Below are 17,910 nucleotides of genomic sequence, written 5' to 3'. Positions count from 1 at the left end.
CTCTCTGTCCAGAAGGATTTTTATGGCTCTTGGCATTTGGCCACGTGCCACAAGAACATGGGTCTGGAGCAGACTGAGGGTCCAGCTAGCCTAATTTCCATCTCTATTAGAGGACAGTAATTAATGCTTATTCGATATATTCTCCACCGAGCTAAGGTTCAGGGATTTCCTAAGGCAGAGGTTACGCCTGGGGCATCGTACGTGACACCTCGCAGAGCCCCATGCTCGAGGCATTTGTTCGATCCTGGTTTGACCCCGGTGACACAACTGACCCTGGTGCCGGGCACGTGGGCTGCCCCCCCCCCCCCCCCCCCAGCACTGTCCTTGTTGGGGGTGGAGGGAACGGGTTGATAAACCTGCAGCATGGTAATTTCATCAGATATTCTCCAATGAGTAGCTGGTCCCTCTTCACCTTCACCCATCGCTACCACAGATGCCTCTGTTGTCTACTTTCCGTCACACAAGTTGACTTGATGCCTCCGAGCTCTCACATGACGAAGAGCAGATAACCCCTCCCCACTTATCTCCCCCACGCTGTCCTGCCTCCCCCTCCATCACCTCCAGCCCCTGCCAACAGTCACCCCAGGGCTCTCCTCGGTGCCGGGGCTGGCGGGTGGCCCCGGGACGGAGCCGTGTGCGGTGGCATCGGCACGTGCCGAGCTTGGCAGAGACACCAACACTGGCACCGCTGGCAGCACCGCGAGCTGCACCAAGAGCGATGTGGAGAAGCACTGGAGTGCAAGATGGGTTGTTGATGAGAATCTGTTACAGACACCAACCAGACAGAGGAACAGGATGAGCAGCTCCTTAAATACCTGCCTATAATGAGTAGCGAGGAAAAGTGCTCTATCATGGATGATTGCAATCTCAGGGACATTTGCTTGGCGCTTTTAAAAATTAAAGATAATAACTTTCTAACAGAAACAATATTGCTGTCACCTTGGGGAAATTCTCTGCTTGGCCTCACTCAGAAGGACTGAGAGGAGCTGAAAGCAGGGGAAGAGCTGGTGGCTGTCCAGGGGCAGCAGCTTCCAGCCCGATTTAACGCCTTCAGTGCGAAGCAGCTCAGCGCAGCAGGGCCAAAACCAACCACGGACAAACCCAACTGGGGGAAAAGTGTAAATGCAGAAGCACGATCGTTACTCAGGAGCGAGGGCAGGGCGCTCCCCTGGCACCCCACACTTCTGCTGGGCCTGTTGAGAGGGGAATTGAAAAGTGCAATTAAAAAATTAAAAATCAGGGCTTTTGATATTGGAAGTAGCAGTTAGGACACACATGTGGCTGATCAGAGAAGCTAATGGGATCAGTTGAAATAAAGCTACAACCGAGAGGTTTAAGCAAAAGAAGGAGGCTCCTTTGAGTCACGTTAGAAGAAAGGAGCTTTACTGCCGATGTAAATCACCAGCAGATCATGACGGTGCAACTGTCAGTCATGAAGCAGAAGTGACACACAATTATTTATTCATCAGCTACTTCTGTTCTGTACTTGGAGACAAATAGGCTCCTGTACTCTGCCAGCAGTTAGGGAGGATGCCAACCAGCGACTATTCAGTGTGAACGTGAAACTGGTAGGACTAGAGAACTTTCTCCCAAGAGCATTCGGAGAACAGGCTGAGAACTTTTCTGAAGATCTAAAATGGATTTTAATAAACTTTGGCATTCTGTTGAATTTCTAGAAGCCAGGGAAAGCTGGTTAATGCCACGAGTGCTGGCGATGGGCGATGGTGGGAGCTGCATCCCTGGCATCGCCTGTGGGTTGGCTGAGGTGGGCAGCGGCAGGGAGGAACCAGGGGATGAGAGAAATGTCAAACAGCCTTGCGGAAAATAGATTTATCAAAGTTCATACATTCTTCTTGGTATGGTTACAAATTCAGTTGATAAAGGAAATCAGTAACATAATATGTTTAGAGTTCCACAGGGTATTTGATTTAGCTCTCCTGAAAAAGTAAAAGACCAGCATTATGCAGAATCAACAGCGCTTTAATAAAGGGACTGGGAGGCAGATTGCAGAGATTGTACTTTGTCATCCGATGGGATATTTCTACAGAGGAGCGCCTGTTACCGGAACAGTGTTGAGCTATAGCTCAATGTCTTTATCAAGAGTATTAAAGAGAACATAAAATAATTGTGGGTAAAAGGTAAACAGCAGAGAAAAGACTGACTGCAGTATTACTGAATGATGGAGGTGGGTCAGGTGGATTCGGGCAGCTCGGTACCGTGGACTTATTGAGCCATTTTGATACAGCCGAGTCCAAGGCTTTCCAGTGAGGGACTCGGGGAGCGAGCTGCCGTTTGGGTGTAGGAGATGATACGCTGACACTCAGCGGCACAGAAGGGGCTCGGGGTCATGGGGCACCACCATACGTGGGACCTTCCTGTGAGATGCTGCGGCTGGGGGCGCTGAAGCGGCCCTGGGCATACAGCCAGACTAAAACCAGGCAGAAATAAGGAAAACCAGCTGGCGTGGCTACGTGAGACTTCGGTATCAGAGGTTATTCCTTATGGTTAAAGAAAGTTTGAGGGGTTCATCTCTGTTCCCAGTGCAAGAGCTGGCCCAGGGACACGGCAGGGTCACCCTCAGCTGAAGCCTCCAGGACTGACCATTGGTGTAAACTGCACCAGGAGCCACGCAGGAGTTGCAGGTCAGGTGTAGAAAGGGCTCAGCAGGGTCCGGTGGGCTGCAGGGGTCAGCTGAGAGCACCCGCAATAATATGTGCTAATCTAGACAGGATCCCCCCCAAAAAAACCAAAACTCAAGCCAAGCTCTCCAGGTTTGGCAGGGAGGAATTGCTGGGTTGGCAAAGGTTGCACTGATGCTGCTGTGGGGGACACGGGGGGGACGGGCACAGGTCTGAGCGGGACAGCTCGGCTGAGGGTCAGCTCCGGGTCCCCACGTCCTCACGCAGCCACAGGCAGATGTGTCCCCTGAAAACCACCCCACGTCCCTGCAACCCCCCCTGTGTCCCCTGCAAACCCCCTCATGTCCCTGCAAACCCCCCCTGTGTCCCGGCCCAGCCAAGGACGGCAGCACGCTGTGCATCCTCCGGGAGGGACACAGGCAGAGCAGCGCTCGTGGTCCTCCAGAAATGACAGAGCACTTTGGTCTGATGAGGGAAATGAAGGAGGAAAGGAAAAGTACCACATCGCCTTAAAATCTGGTATTTCAAGCAGCCGTGGCCAAACCCTCCTGCTACTTCTGCCTGTTTCACATCCGCATGACGCCGTGGAGCCAGTCCCAATCTATACCACGCAGCAGGGAGGATGAGGAGGCTCCCTGCATTTAACGATGCTGAATTTAATTAAGTTTGATGAAAACCAAAGTTCTTTTACTTTCCTAAAAACAACACCAGCCTAAGTGGCTATTTCTCAACTTCAGCTTTCCCCCTGAGGTGCCGTGCCTTGCCCTACCTTTTATTATTAATGAGGAAGTCACAGAGGAAAACAACCGGTGACGAACAAGCTGCGGAGGACAGACACCGACAGCCGCGGGTCATGTTGAGCGGGAAGTACGAGGAGACACCGGCTAAGTATTCGCATACCGTGAAAGTGATAATCGGAAGCCAAACGCTGCAGTTTAAAACAGAGGCTATCCTAGCCCAGCAGCCGGGGAACGCCTGCCCGGGCTCCAGATACTGAGCCAACCACTAATTTGTGTTTTCCAGTGTGGGTGTCTCTACATGGGTCTGCGGCGGCTTCATTCAAGATTTATCCGCTCTCGCCTATGGGCTTTTGACGCTCACGTGGTGCGAGCGGCTCCCACGCAGGCGCTGCGCGTCTGTGACTGACAGGGATTTAAAGAGCATCTGCGACGGAGCGTGCACCAGCGCGCACGTCGGTCGGCTTCATAATCTGCCACGCACACCCAAGCCAGACCAGCGGCCGGAGCTGGCTACTTAATTCCTCCGTCGTTACACGCATTAACCCCCCCCCCTCACGGTTAACGGCGGAAAGTTCAAGGCCGAGGCGCTTCCCGGCGGGCAGAGAGCACTGCTCGGCACTGAAAGCATCTTCTGCACCACGGGAGAACCGGCCCTCGCGACGGACCGCGCTCACTCCTGACGCAGGACGATAAAGCGCAACCCTTGCCCGTTTTTCAAGCCAGATACAATGAGCGCACAGAAATCAGAGCCGCGGTGAGGCCCCGCCAGCAGGAATCAGACAGGACCTGCTGCCCGCAGAAGTGCACCCAGCACCCAGCACTCCCCTGGCGCAGAGAGCCGCAGGGTGACCCCCGGCTCGGGGCCGCCAGCCCCCGCGGCAGCACCCCCCTCCCTCGTGTGGAAGGTGCCGGAGCTCGGCCCGGCCCGGCTGGGGGGAGTTTTCCCCCCCCAGCATCGCGCCGGTTAACAGCCTGCGAGACGCCAGCGTGTCTCTCCAGCAAAATTCAGGAGGGTGATGAGCAGCCCCGCCGCGGCCCCCCAGCACCAGCCCAGCCCCACGTGCTCACCCCGAGCACTGGCTGGGACCCCCCCGCCTCCTCCCCACAGCCCCCATCGCCCACTCGCGCTCTCACGCACACGTAAGGGATGACAGAGCCCGTGCCCAGCGCGAGGCCTCGACTGTGCCACGGGCACGGCTGAGCAGCACCGGCACAGCACCGGCACAGCACCGCGCAGAGCCCCGGCAGCTCTGCGCGGGGGGAACACGCAGCAGGGAGCGATGAGCCCCACGGCGAGCATATGCCCCGCGGCTCGCACCCTGCGCCCGGGCTCAGGGCCGTGATTCAGCTCTGAGCTCTGGCGTGGCACCGTTAAGCCCTCTCCGGAGTGTGCTGTGCCCAGGAGACCGGGGCCGCACCGGCTCCTTCCACAGCAGAGATTTATCGCAGTGAGGGAGACATAAAACATTCGCTGAAAAAAAATGCGGCCAGCAAAACCAAGAATTTTGGAAATTACTCATGCCTCCAGCGATCCCATCTTTCACAGCCCTGGCTGCTGCCTCCTTGGCTCCCTCAGCCCAAGAGGGGAGACAGATTATCTCAAATTATTTATTATGGAATTAGAGCATGATCCAAACCCTCCTTGAATCAATAAGAAAGCTCTGACTGACTTCACCGGGTTTAGGACCGAGCACCAGGAACAGACAGGGTATTTCTGCATCCGTGGCCGTGACTCACCGAGAACTTTCCAACGTGGAGGGAGCAGCTCGGCCACCGCGGCTCCTTGCCCCCACTGTCAGAGGCGTCGCTCCCGGGCTGGGGGACCCTGAGGTCCCCGGGGCCCTGCAGCACAGCGGGGCAGGTCCCCCCACATACACAGGACACCAGCTGCTGCCGCTAATTTTAAAAGTTACGGCCCAGTGTGATTCCATCAGCCATTTTTTGCTGCGCAGGTGCCAGCACCTGGCTCCGTGCAAGCTCACGTTTAAGCCCAGCCTGTTGTTGCTCGTATAAATCTGAACCAGCAGCTTTGGGTCCAAACTGCCCCCGAGTGTTGCCGGTGCTGCCCCGGGGGAGCAGCTGCCGTGGCCTCTCCTGCTGCAGGGCTGAAGCACCGGGGCGAAGCGGTGAGGCCGGGCAGGCGGGAGCCCGGCTGTGGGGCAACCGGGCCGTGGGGCAACCGGGTGGTGGGGCAAACTGGCCATGGGGCAAGCTGGCTGTGGAGCAACCCGGCCATCGGGCAGCTCAGCCGTGGGGCAACCCAGGCAGGCCGTGGGGCGCAGTCCCTGTGGGACAAGGTGCGTGGGGGCAGCGGCTGCCCCCCCTGCCCCGCTGCGCTGGTCAGAGGGGAAGGGCTGGCACCGGCCGTGGGTCTCGGCTGGAGAAACGTGGGGTGCGGGGGGATTCCCCGTGACAGGGACAGCCGGGGGGGGGGGGGGGAGGTGAAGCTGGGGGGCTTTGCTGGCCGTTAGAAGAGCCCCCGGGGCCGGGCTGTGGGGGGGACCTGTGGCCCCTCAGCCTGAAGCTCCCCGGTAGCTGCCGCGGGGACGCACAGCGCGGCCGGTCCCTGGGCACGGGGCGGGGTGACACCCCAGCACCCCGCGGCCCGTCTCCACCCGGAGCAGGAGCCACCCGTGGGGGTCTCCCCCGCGGCGGAGCCACAGCAAAGCGCCGTGTCCGTGCGTGGGGAGGGCGGAGGGGAGGGGGGGGGGGGGGGGGATGCTCCGCTCGGCGCTGGGGTGGAGGGGGGGGTCCCGGGATGCCCCTGCCCTCCCCGGAACTTTTGGCAAGAGCCCCCCTGGCGGGGCGGTCGGTACCTTCGAGGCAGCACGTCCTCCAGAGCCCCGAGTGGGTCATCACCTCCTCGTTCTTGCGGCTCGTGTCGTTGTCGCTCGTGGACTTAGTCCTGCACACGCCGCGCGAGTAGAGCCAGTAGTCGGTGCCCACGGCGATGGTCATCAGGCTGAAGGCGGCGAAGGCTCCCACCGTGGTGACGAGCATCTGGACGCCTCTGTCACACATCCTCATGCTGCTTCATCCTCCGGCGGCGGCTCGCAGGGGAAGGGCCGGCGCCGCCGCCCGCCCGCCGCCGCCGCGCTCCCCGCCCGGCTCCTCATGCCCCCGCGGCCCGCCGAGCACCGGGCCCCCGCGGCGGCGCCGAGCGGGGCCGCCCAGCCCCGGGGAGCCCCGGCATGGCCCCACCGGCGGCGCGGAGCGGAGCGGAGAGGAGCGGAGGCTCCTCCGCCCTGCGCGGAGCCGAGCGCGGAGCCGAGCGCGGAGCCTCTCCCGGCGCCTCCCCCGCGCCGCCCGGCCAAGGCATCCGCGGGGGGCGGCGGGGGCGGGGGGCAGCGGAGGGCGGGACGCGGGGGGGGGATGGAGGGGGGGGGGAATAGGGGGGCAGCGCCGCTGGGAAACCGCCCCCCGCCCGGCCGGCGGAGGGGGCACCGCCCGGGGATGGGGACGGTCCCGGGAAGGGCGGGGGGACGACACACGACACATGGGGAGCCCACCCCGGGGTGCTGGGACCGGGCGGGGACTGGCCGGGGGGGGGGGGGGGGGGACACGGACAGACGCACGACAATGGGGAGCACACACTGGGGTGCCGGGACCGGGACTGCCCCGGGGGGGTGACCGGGACCGCCGGGAGGGCGACCGGGTCCGCGGGGGGACCCCACCTCGGGGTGCCGGGACCGGGCGGGGAATGTCCCGGGGTGGGGGACACACGCACGACACATGGGGAGCACCCCAGAGGTGCCGAGACTGGGACTGCCCCGGGGGGGGGGGGGACGGGGACCGCGGGGGGGGGGACCTCACATCGGGGGCGCTGGGAGCATCCCCAGCCCCCCGGCACGGGGCAGCTCGATCTCCCCCCAACCCCCGCCCCCCCCGCCCCGGTACCAGGCACCGAGCCCCGGCTGCATGCGAGGGGCCATGCACCCCCCCGGGGGGGGGGGTAGGAGGGGGGCACAGCAGATCCGGGTGCTGCCCCAGAGCCGTTGGGCACTGCCCCCCCCCCCCCCGGGGACACCCCTTTTGTCACCTGCCCGAGTGCCGTGAGGGACCGAACCCACAGTGGGTGCCCGGGACGGACGCTGCACCTTGGGGTGGTTCCCCATCACGCTCCTTGATCGTTGCCCCCGGTTAAAGCCCTTGCCCGCTCCCCCTGCGCCGCTCTGCCGGCTCCTCATCTCTCTCAAACATTTTAACAGCCAGTTGGATGAGCTTCTGACTCATGCGACCTTTCAAACAAGCCCTATAATATACCCTCCTCTTAAATTAATAGTCTTTTAAGGGCTGCGGATGAGGCAGGAAAGCGTATGATTTACCTGCCCGTGTGTACTTCCACACTTCTCATCCGTATGCACTCACATGTAAATACGAGTTATTTACTCCCAAAACGCAAACAGAAAATGATGAAGGTTACCAAAAACTCAAGCATTGTGAAATTAACGGGTATAAAAATTAAGTAGCCTCCTCAACCTTAAATCAGGGTGTCCCGATGGTGGAATCCCTGCCCCAGCCCCCTGCCACAGGCGCTGCGCCCTGGGGGTCACCCCGCTTTGTCCCCTGGTTTCTCCCTCACGGGCCCTTTGCCCGGTTCTGACTATTCCTGCTTTTCCTGCGTTTCCACCTGGAGAGCTGCAGCGCTGGGTGGGTTGGGGGACCCTCTGATGAGGGCAAGGATGGAGACGTGGGGTTGTGGCCAGAAGCATCCCCCCAAGCTAAATCACGGCACGTTTTTCTGTGAGCTTTTTGAGGAGGGGTTATAGCTGCCCGGTTTCTGCGGCTGGCAGCAGCACAGGATGGTCATGGTCACACCGTGGTGCCACAGGGATGAGCCCCCGCGCGTGGCTGCACCAGGATGGTGAGCTGGTGGGTACCACGATGGCAGCTCGGGGCGAGGCGCAGGGACAGACGGTGCTTCCCCGGGCCAGCGGCCACAGCCGTGGCATCACGCGCCTGCGTCCCGCCACCCCCGCGGCTCCCACCGCCTGTCACCAGCCCCGGCAGCGCGTGGGGCAGAGCCTGACGCCAGCACCCTGCCCGGCCCCCGTCCTGCGCAGAGGCAGGCGTCCCGGGGAGGAGACAGCAAAGATATCTCACACCTACAGCGAAGGGGCTGCAAATTGCATTCCGAGTGGGGGATTTTGCAGCCGTAATTGTGTTATTTTAACATAGTGTGTGTAGGTGTGTGCAGAGTGCACATGTACCGTTTCCTAGGCTTTTAACAAAGCACGCTCAAACAGAATCAAAGTCCATGCCGGCTCGTGTTGGCCCTTGCAGGGGTTGCTGGCAGGGGCACCCCTGGCCAGGCCCTGCACCCCTCTTACCACTCGTTGTGTGGTCCCAGGAGTGAGCCCGGGGCCCTGCCCAGAGCAGCCACCCCCGGGGACGTGCAGGGGGTTCGCTAAGGTTTGCAGCCAACAAGAATTTGGGGACCTTGCTGTCCCGCCGTCAGACTGGAGGGCAGAGTGCTCGGGTGGTCACAGGCCGGACCCCCAGCTCCAGCCCCGGTCACCCCTTGCTGTTCGCTGCCTTGTCCATCACCTTCTGCCTGCTCACAGATCCGGACCCTTCTGAGTTCGGCAAAGTGGGAACAAACAACAGAAACCAGCTCCTGCTGCAAAGATCGTGCAACCTGTCCAAAAAAAACCCCGTCCTTGCAGGCAAAAATGTCCTAAACTGAGATCTGTTAGGCTTTGTCCTTCCAAATCCAGCGATGAAAGCTCTGCTGCATTTAAATTGGCAAAGTGACAGAAAGTAAGTAGTCAGAAATAATCCCTAGCTGGATTAGGTTTTTCCTTGAAGGAAGAGAGGCTCCGCTACAAGGCGAGTTTAGGTCATTAGCGATGCAGTGAGCTGCTGAGCCCGGCCTCGCCGAGGCTTCACTTCATTCCCCTGCTCCCGGGGGCTGCGGGGGGATAAGGACTCCAGAGCCTTGGCACACGTGCTCCCCCCGCCCCACTCCTACGAGGGGATTATTTATATCTGCACACGCTTCGGAAACGCTGGCTGCAATCCTCCGGCTCTACCAGGCCTCCAGTGGTGGGGCCGCTGCGTCCTCACGCGACGCGCGGGGAGGGTCTCCGAGATGTGGCACGAGCGAGCGATGCCACACGCCGCCACCAGCCCAAGCGCGCGCGGCACGAGCTGGCTTGCTCGGTGCGAGCTTGGGCGGTCGCCTTCCAGCTCTGCAGCTCCCCGCTGGACTTCGATGGTTTAGTAGCAATAAAAATAGCAGGGGAGAGAAAGAGAAATCCATTCTTGTTAAGCCTCTTCGCTGTGGGAAGATGCGGAGGGAGCAGGGAGCGGCCGTGCAAGGGCCAGCGAGCAGCGCGCAGCCTCCCGGGGGGCCCAGGCGAAGGCGCCCGCGGCGGCTGCACGCTCGGGCCCATCTCGCTCTGCTCACGCTTCTGCGTTCGCTCACACCAGCTGCCCGCGCTGGCCTTTTTCTTCCTCTGTTCCGATGCCCTGGGCCGACAAAATGAGTCCAAGCAAGGGAAGGGGATGCCAGGGGACAGCAAACGTCACGCCCCTGCCACGGGGTCCCCCCAGCTGCGAGGGTACGGGGCGCTGGGCGCGGGTCAGCAGCTCCCCAGCCCTGCCAGGGACACCCCAAGCCCGGGCTGCGGGAGGGGAGCCCTGGGAATCCCCTCCCCAAGGTCACACAAAGCCCAGCCTCCACGGGGAGCGCGTCTGCGTGGGATGGGTGGGAAGGGAGGAAGGTTATCAAAGGGATTCCGTGAGGCAGCGGTACCACAGAAGTAATAAAAGAACAAATAGCAGGAGATTAAAAGATATTTTGTAGTCTGAGTCCAGCCGGACCATGCTGAGCCACCATAAAAGGTTTGCTGCTGCTCCAATCCGCTGCAATTTAATTGATTTGATTTAAATTCTTTGAAGAAGAAGTGGATAACGAATAATGAGGCAAACAGGATTGTAATGCAAATGAAAGAGATGAAAGATGGCTTCAGGGAGACGGCTCTTGAAGGTCAGAGCCTAACGCAAAGCTGCTGCTGGTCACTCATTCAGACATTAATGAGGCTGTGTTCCTCCCGACGCCTCTGATGGATGGAGGGACGGCTCGGGAGACAAACGCTCTGCTGATGTCTGGCCTTTATTCTCCTCGCTCCAAGCGGATCATCCCCTCGCAGCGGCGGGAAGGATTTTACCTGGCGTGTTACAGGGACTCGGGCTTCTGCTGCCCGTGTTACACTGGCTAAGCAGACTTCTTAATCGGGTTTTTCCAGATACTCCGATGGAGACTCTAACTTCAGAATTAATTAACTTCACTATCAAAAGCTGAGTCATTTGTCACAATGGTTTTGTCATTAGCTCCCATAATTAAGGAAAGTGTCACAAAACCAAATGTTTCACTTACACAAGCCAGGGGAGCTGACGCTCAGGAGCGTTTCCGACACGCTGGGAACGGGCACACCAGCGAAGCTGGGGTGGGGCTCGACCGGCCACCCTGAAACCCTGTGCCGGGGCCATGGGGGACCCTCCTGGGACGGCCCTGCAGAGCACTCAGTCCCGCAGCTCATCCTGCCCCATGGCTGGGGGTTGGGGGGAGCCACAGAGGGGCAGCAGGGGGGGCAGCAGGGGCTGCTGCTCGGGGCCGGGGGACTGACCGGAACTGTCCGGCCTGGAGGAGCCACGCCGGGGGTACGCAGGCAGTGCCGGGGCTGGACAAGCCCACCGGTCCCCAGTGACCATCAACCTGGCCAGGCGGGAGAGAGGAGGACACCTTCTTGCCAAAGGCTCAGCGGAAGCCCCCAAAGGGAGGAGGAAATGCCCTTCCTAACACTCACCCTGTGCTTCCTAAAAAAAAGCCAATTTCCTCGACGGGGAAAAGCGGGTGCGTGCCGTGCAGCTCTCCGTGCGAGCGAGCAGGAAGCTGGTAAGGGCCAGGAAACCTTCGCAGGCCCAGGACCCGCGCAGACACTGGGGGGACTCGCAGAGACCAGCCCGCCAAGCCCCCCCCGCTCCCCTGCCCTCACCGCCGTGGCCAGACCCCCGCGCCGGCCCGCTCACCCCCGCAGCCCTCCCTGAGTTACAGGGACCCAGGAGCCAGCGTTCATGGGGTGCTGGGAAGAGCATCTGCAATAGCGTTAATGAACTCATCTTAATTAGCAATTTACTGAAGATACAACCAACCTGCACCTTCCCTCCCCGTCCATGTGTACCTTGAAGCGCAGCCACAGCCGCAGGTCTCCAGTCCGGGACCCGCACCCAGGCGGGCTCCATTTGCTAATACTCTCTAGCTGTACAGATACGCAGCTTTTTTACAGAAAAAGCTGCAACATCTCAGCGTTTGCTGCTTCATCGGGGCTCAGCGGAGCCCCTCCCGTGGCCAACAGCCAGAACCAGATTGCCGGGGATCCCATGGCACGGACAGCCCGCTGGCTCTCCCCCTGCGCCCCGCTGGAGTCTCACGGGCAAAGGAAGTCAAGCTCTCGGGGTTTCTTTAAAATTATATATTTTATTTTTTCATACATGCAGCAAATAGAATAAAGAGTATATGCCCATCTAAAAGGAGGTCTTTATGAGAATCTTTTGACAACACAGAGCAGGTAGTCTAGGATGTAGAAAAGTCATCAAATACTTGCAGGTGAAATCAAATTCACAAACACAAACTGTTCAACGATAAACATTTTCTTTTTTTTTTTTTTTTTTCCCCTCCTTGTTTTCATTGCCACTTTGAACGTGATCAGAAATAAACAGCTTGGATGACACTTCCATGCATGGAGCAAGATGCCTGTTGCTTCTTTTGCCGTTGCAGGCTCAGTGGCTCACCCGCTTCTGCAAGAGCAGAGAAGCTGCAGCACTTGTTAGTACGAGTTACTCCACCCTGGGGCTGCACGCGCTGCCTGCTGCCAGCTGGATCCTTGCACTCTCTGCTGAAACCACCCCAGTTCTTCACCTGGACTAGAGCTCCTGGGATTCAGAGTCATCAGAGCGCGTCTACTGCCCAGAGCGCTCGCTCAGCCTCCCACCTTTGAGACTACCTACGGGTCGGCCACGGCGCAAACTTGCATTTATTAAATGGATTCAACGGACCAGTAACTCCTTTGGTGGTGGCTCTTCCACCAAGAGAAGGTTGCTCAGATGCCCAGTGGGGGACACGAGAGCAGCAGCAGCCGGTCCCCCGGCCCCGTGCCGATGCCATCGCGCAGCGACAGCCCCCCAGCACCCGCTGGCTGGGGGGCAGCTACGTCTGGGCAGCCCAGGCTCAGACTGGCCCCAAACCGCTGCAGAATGGCCACATCGGGACCGGCTGGATCCCAGACAGCCACGTGCAATGCAGGACTGCAGAGTCAGAGCGGGTCAGGGTTTCCGACCCCCCCTTGCCTGCCCATGGCCTCACGGCCCTTGGCAGAGCCCCGGGCCCAAGCAGGCGGCCCTGGCTCTGCTGCCAACCTCGGGCAGGTCCCTGCCCAGGCTCTCCTCCGCTCTCCCATGTTCCCCATGTGCCACACAAGCTCTCCAGCAGCACTCCCCCGCTGCCGCCGGCACCCGGCAGCCTCCCCCCACGCCCCAGCTCAAGCCGGGCTGTGCTTTAGGCCGGGAACAGGGATGAAGAGCCACAGTCCTCTCACCTTTTCTTTGGCAAAACAGCCAAGTGAAAGAGTGGGACATGCCCCGGGAGCATCAGCATTTGCAGCCCGAACATCCCTGCAGACTGGAATGGGAATCTGCTCCCGCACCAAGGTATCCTGGAGTATCTCCAGATGCTGGGAAAGAAATCCTCAGCCAGCAGGTAAATGCAAGCGGTTACTTCCTCGCCTCAGGAGCCTCAGCCCTCCTGCCCCTGGTCTTTCTCACAAGAGCACACGGTCTCCTTCACAAAGCCCTGGCTGAGTGCAGGAGCTGGGCAGGTTCTGCCGCTCGGAGCAGCCACCGACCAGCAGCAAAGGGGCCAACACAGCCCCTGGGGTGGGTGTGGGGGTGTCTAATCCATCCTGTCCCACAGGGAACCACCCTGAGGAGCCTGAACCCCACCTATCTGCAGCACCCAGCCCAGGAGAAAGAGCCAGGACTTGCCAACCTTCACAGGTGGAGTGACACTATGTCCCGGCTCCTCGGTCCCTCTGCCCTCACTGGGGAGGTGCAGGGCGCTGGGTCCCCCCCCCATCACCGCTGGACCCCGCTGCCAGTCCCAGCACAGCCAGGCTGCTCAGTGTGGGACACCAGACTTGCAGTCACCCCACCCCCAAAGCACACAGGTGAGGGGTCGGGGTGCACCCTGCAAGCCCCAGGGGCTTTTTCTCTGCTCTGTAGCTGCAGGCTGAGACGCCTCCACTGTCCCTCTGAGCATCCTTCTCCTGCCTCACCGCTGCTGGTCCCCACACCGCACCGTGGGTGCCGGCAGCGCACTCAGGGATCGCTTTACTGGGCTTTACCGGTGCACCGGAGCGCCCGGGCACTGGCTAATGGGGCTCTCCTGAAGCCTCTCAGCTCCGAGCATCTTCCCAAAGCCCTGCTTTACCCATCCAATAGTGAAGATTAAATCATCAAATTACAGCAAACAGCGAGTCAAGCGCTGTCGCTCTGCCCTTCCTTGGAAGAGTTTGTATGAATCTCAACGTCCGTGCAGGGCCAGGCAAATCCCATTTTACATTTTTCCTTAACAGGTTATCTGAAAATACAGAGTTTGGCAAGTAGCAGAACGGACAATGTTGGAAACACTCAAGGTAGGAGTCCTGCAGACAGGACCCAGCCTTTGCTAAGCTCTCCCTGGAGCACAGACCCCAGCCGGGCGGATCCCGAAGCTGCCTGGCAGCACGGCCGTGTGCTGGCCCGGCTCCCCGGCGGTTCAGCAGCGCCTGCTCCATGCAGAAGTGTCACCCCAACACTACACAGAAATCCCAAACAGAAAAGACGTTACTCCCCCCGCAGCAGCCCCTGGGTGTAACCCCGGGGTGCCCCTCAGCACCTTACAGCAGCATCCTGGACAGACCCCGGGAGCGGCTTCAGAGCTGAAGATACGGAAATTAAAAACATTCACCACTGAAGGAATACTAATTCTGCAGCAACAGGTTTGAGAGTTACAGTAACGTACATGCTCTGAGCATCAGCTGTGGTCTGCAGAGGATGGCGAGACGTCTTCTGAAACGTGTGCTGGAGTTACGAGAACCCTCACCAGAAACGAGCCCACGCGCGCGGCTGCCCTGGGCTTCGGCTGATGCAGAGCATCTCATAAACCCTCTCGTCAATCTGGCACAATTTGCAGTTTTTCTGGGTTTTGTTTTATTTCCTCCAGCCCAGGTCAGTGCCCAGACCATGGACTCACACCCCCAGCACGCCCAGGGCACCGCCTGCAATTTAATAATGGGGTGAGGACACCCGGCCGGCGGGACATCAGCTGTAGCTTCTAGCAGCCTTTTTCCTCAATGAATCATTAAAAGAAGAAAATCATTTCAAAAGGTAGAGTTTGATCTTTATAAAAGGTCTATAAACCAGAATTTCCTTTATAGGATTCCTCGTGATTCATAAAATTCCACCCCCATTTTCCCCCATAGGCATGGAGTAATGTGTATTTACATTAGAACTGGTAGTGGTTCAGAAAATATACATATGGGGTTTATTTTTTTGCAAACCAACTGAACTGGTGTGTAATAAGAGAGGGAAACCAGCCAGTGACTCAAAGGATGCTCACGCTCGGGGCTCACCCTGCTGCGAACCCAACAGCGAGCGAGAGTCGCCATCCAGCCGTCGACGGGCAGCTCCTGTCTGCCCCTGCCTGCCCCTGCCCACCCCTGCCTGCCTGCACGGCCCTGCTGCTGCCCCTCCGCCTTACAAACAGCTGCTGGAATTGTCTCTCCTGATTCAGAATTTTTTCAATGACGTGGAAGGTCCTGGATTACTGAATAAAACCCCCAGGAATTTTGGCTGAAATCAGGTAAATCAAGATGCCTCTAAAATTCATGGGTTGTGAGCCTTTAAGATAATAGCAGAGGGTGTAAAGTAGAAAAGTTACCTTTATAAATAGCCCTCAGTACAGCCCTTTTGTAGCGGGCATATTTTCAGTTGGTAAATTGTAAACCGAGAATATAAATGTGTTTTGTTTTGGTAGAATATTAATATCCTTTACAGAGCTGTTAAATTTTGACAGTGTCTGTGAAAAAACAGGAGAAAGATTTATGAGAGTGCTGACAGAGTGTATCAAAACTGCAAACTGTTCCAGATGTTAAAAAAAAAATCCCACCTTTCACTTAGAAAAAGATTTGCTCTGATTTACAAGAACTGGCATGGAATTCGTTTGGAGTCTTAATGCCTGAGTGTAGGAAAGGCCGTATGGCGAGGCGCGGGCTTGCGGGAGGCGAGGGAGGAAGACGGCTTCGGTGAGCCAGGCTGACGGTATATACAATGCATTTAAAAATATATGTCTATAAGCAGACTTTTCCACACTGATCAAATGTATCCATGTCTTGAACAAAAGGCTCCTCTAAGACAAGCTCACAGTCATCGCAAGCTTCAGCACAACGGTTTAAGATATCAACCATGCTTAGCATTCAACAGAAACGGTTTGTGAGTAGCTAGGGTCACTGGAATCTCAGCATCCGATTTCAAAAATTACAAAGACTGTAGCAATTTGGTATATTTCTGTTCAAAAACTCTATTAGTCACCACCAACTATAGTTCCTAGAAGTATTACTGACTGTTAACTCGAACCCCAAACATCTCCAGCTAGGGAAACCAAGCTAGCGAGTGGCACAGACATAGAAAGGCCTCCTAAAACAAGCGGTCGGCGTGTTTCGCATGAGGGTATGTATGTCTGCACTGCTAATCCCGGAAGACTAGTGTCGGTATGTACAAGGCGATCTGGAGTTTCGGACTGCGAGGAGAGGGCGGGCGGCGGCTGCGCCGCGACTACACGTTAATGACAAACTCGGGGTTAGTGTAGGAGAATCCAGCAAACTCGTTCTGGTCCAAGTTCATGATGAAGAGTTTGTCCGTGGGCGTGAGCTCCACCGGCTGCCGGGTGAACTCTTTGTCGAAGTTGGAAGTGTCGCGTTTGTCCTTCTGTTAAACGGAAAGCACAGAGTTAAACGCGGTGGAGGGGGGGGGAGCGCGAGCGAGCGAGCAAGCGAGCGGTGGCAGCACCCAAGGGCGCACGGCTGGGAGAGCCGGGCTGTCCCCAGGGAGCTGGGCTGTCCCCGGGCTCCACGCCCGGCGCTCGAGACCTCCACACCGGTTTCTAAAGCCGCCGCCGATGAGGAGGAACACGCACCCCGACAGGCAGCGGCAGCCCCTGTGCAACAGAAGCAACCCCACACCGCGGGCAAGAACAGAAAAACACCAGTTTAACGCCTTAAAACACACAACCAGAGAGTGAAGGGACACGATGAGAGCACGGGGCGTCAGGGAGGGCTGCGGCGCTCCCGTCCCTCCTCTCCTGGCCGCTGTAAGAGAGAGCAACAGAGCAGTTTCTCAGCATGCCAAACCACCACTGCAAACAGAGTCGCGATACAGAGGAGGAAGGAGCCTGGAGGAAGCAACGTGCCTCAAAACGGAAGTCAACATTCAATACCATTTCAAAATTTGCACCAAATAATCAGCTGTAAGAGCGCCTTTTGCTTTAAGCTTGATTTTTAAAAAAATTATGCTATGATATGGTATTGACCAATGCAGTGTTAATTGATTTGAGGATTTGATTTGCTCCAGGGTTGTATATAGAGAATATACAGAAGTTCAAAACCTCAAAGAATGAAAACTCCACATGCGCAACCTTTTGTCATATTCATTTCATCAGAAGAACGACTTTGCAGCTACATCCAACCCAAAAAAGAAAAAAACAAAGTCAGTCGTGACTAGTGCTGGTAAGCTGCTCCTGGCAGGGCAGAGCCCGGCGCCCGGGAGCGCTGGGGCTGGGTTTATAGAGGCTGTGCAGCAGAGGATGCCCGCTGACGGCACGTTCTGGCTGCGGGAGGTTGCGGTGCCTTGGCCGAGTGGGAAACCAGAACTGAAGAGACAATATAAGCACCCAGGACCCTTCATCAGCAGGGGAACTGCGGAGGGACGCCCCGCTCCCGCCTCAATAGTCTCCCTGCAGAAGCTTAACCAGGACAGGAGCGCGGTCACTCGCTGTCCTCCCTGAGTCCCCACGCGGGGCTGGGGTGCTGCCGGGGTGATGGTGGGAGAGGCGCCGCGTCGCCCGGGGCCGGCCAGGCCTCACCCCAGAGCACTGTGCTTCCCACCACTCCTCCACCTTCCCTGGCAGGCGCAGCCACCCCCAGGCCAGGACTCGATGTGACCTTCCCCTCTCGTGACACAGGCAAGCTCCTGTCACAAATTTAGTGTCTCACAGAAACCTACAAAATGGTCTTTCCCCACCCCCTTCCACATTCTGCCTTTGAACCGAGGCCCCCGCAGCACCAGGAGCTCGCCTGCGCTCTGCTACGATGGGAGATTCCCAACTCTGGCTGATTTTGCCAGCTCATGGCAGAGAGCTCCGAGGGGTAACTGCAGGGGGGGCCCTGCCACGCTCACCCCCGGCTGCTCTGCCGCCGGACACATGTGTGCCACGG

General features: G+C 58.3%; 2 protein-coding genes across 3 annotated transcripts in view; both read right to left on the bottom strand.

The window, feature by feature from the left end:
- The window catches only part of CACNG3 (calcium voltage-gated channel auxiliary subunit gamma 3), a 30,989-nt gene extending 24,466 nt beyond the window's left edge, over positions 1-6,523 (bottom strand). The window contains exon 1 of one of the 2 annotated variants that reach the window (XM_074840766.1): positions 6,196-6,523. In XM_074840766.1, the coding sequence (XP_074696867.1) occupies positions 6,196-6,406 (211 nt within the window). In that variant the 5' untranslated portion in view covers positions 6,407-6,523. The remainder of the gene's footprint in view (positions 1-6,195) is intronic. The other variant, XM_074840765.1, reaches the window with a different exon arrangement.
- Positions 6,524-11,841: 5,318 nt separating this feature from the next.
- PRKCB (protein kinase C beta) overlaps positions 11,842-17,910 on the bottom strand; it is a 131,346-nt gene continuing 125,277 nt past the window's right edge. Inside the window, exon 17 of the mRNA XM_074840761.1 lies at positions 11,842-16,405. Coding sequence (XP_074696862.1) covers positions 16,253-16,405 — 153 coding nt within the window. The 3' untranslated portion in view covers positions 11,842-16,252. The remainder of the gene's footprint in view (positions 16,406-17,910) is intronic.

Source organism: Strix aluco, chromosome 15, assembly GCF_031877795.1.
Source record: "Strix aluco isolate bStrAlu1 chromosome 15, bStrAlu1.hap1, whole genome shotgun sequence".
Lineage (NCBI taxonomy): Eukaryota > Metazoa > Chordata > Aves > Strigiformes > Strigidae > Strix > Strix aluco.
This window is presented reverse-complemented; position numbering and strand designations above follow the sequence as displayed.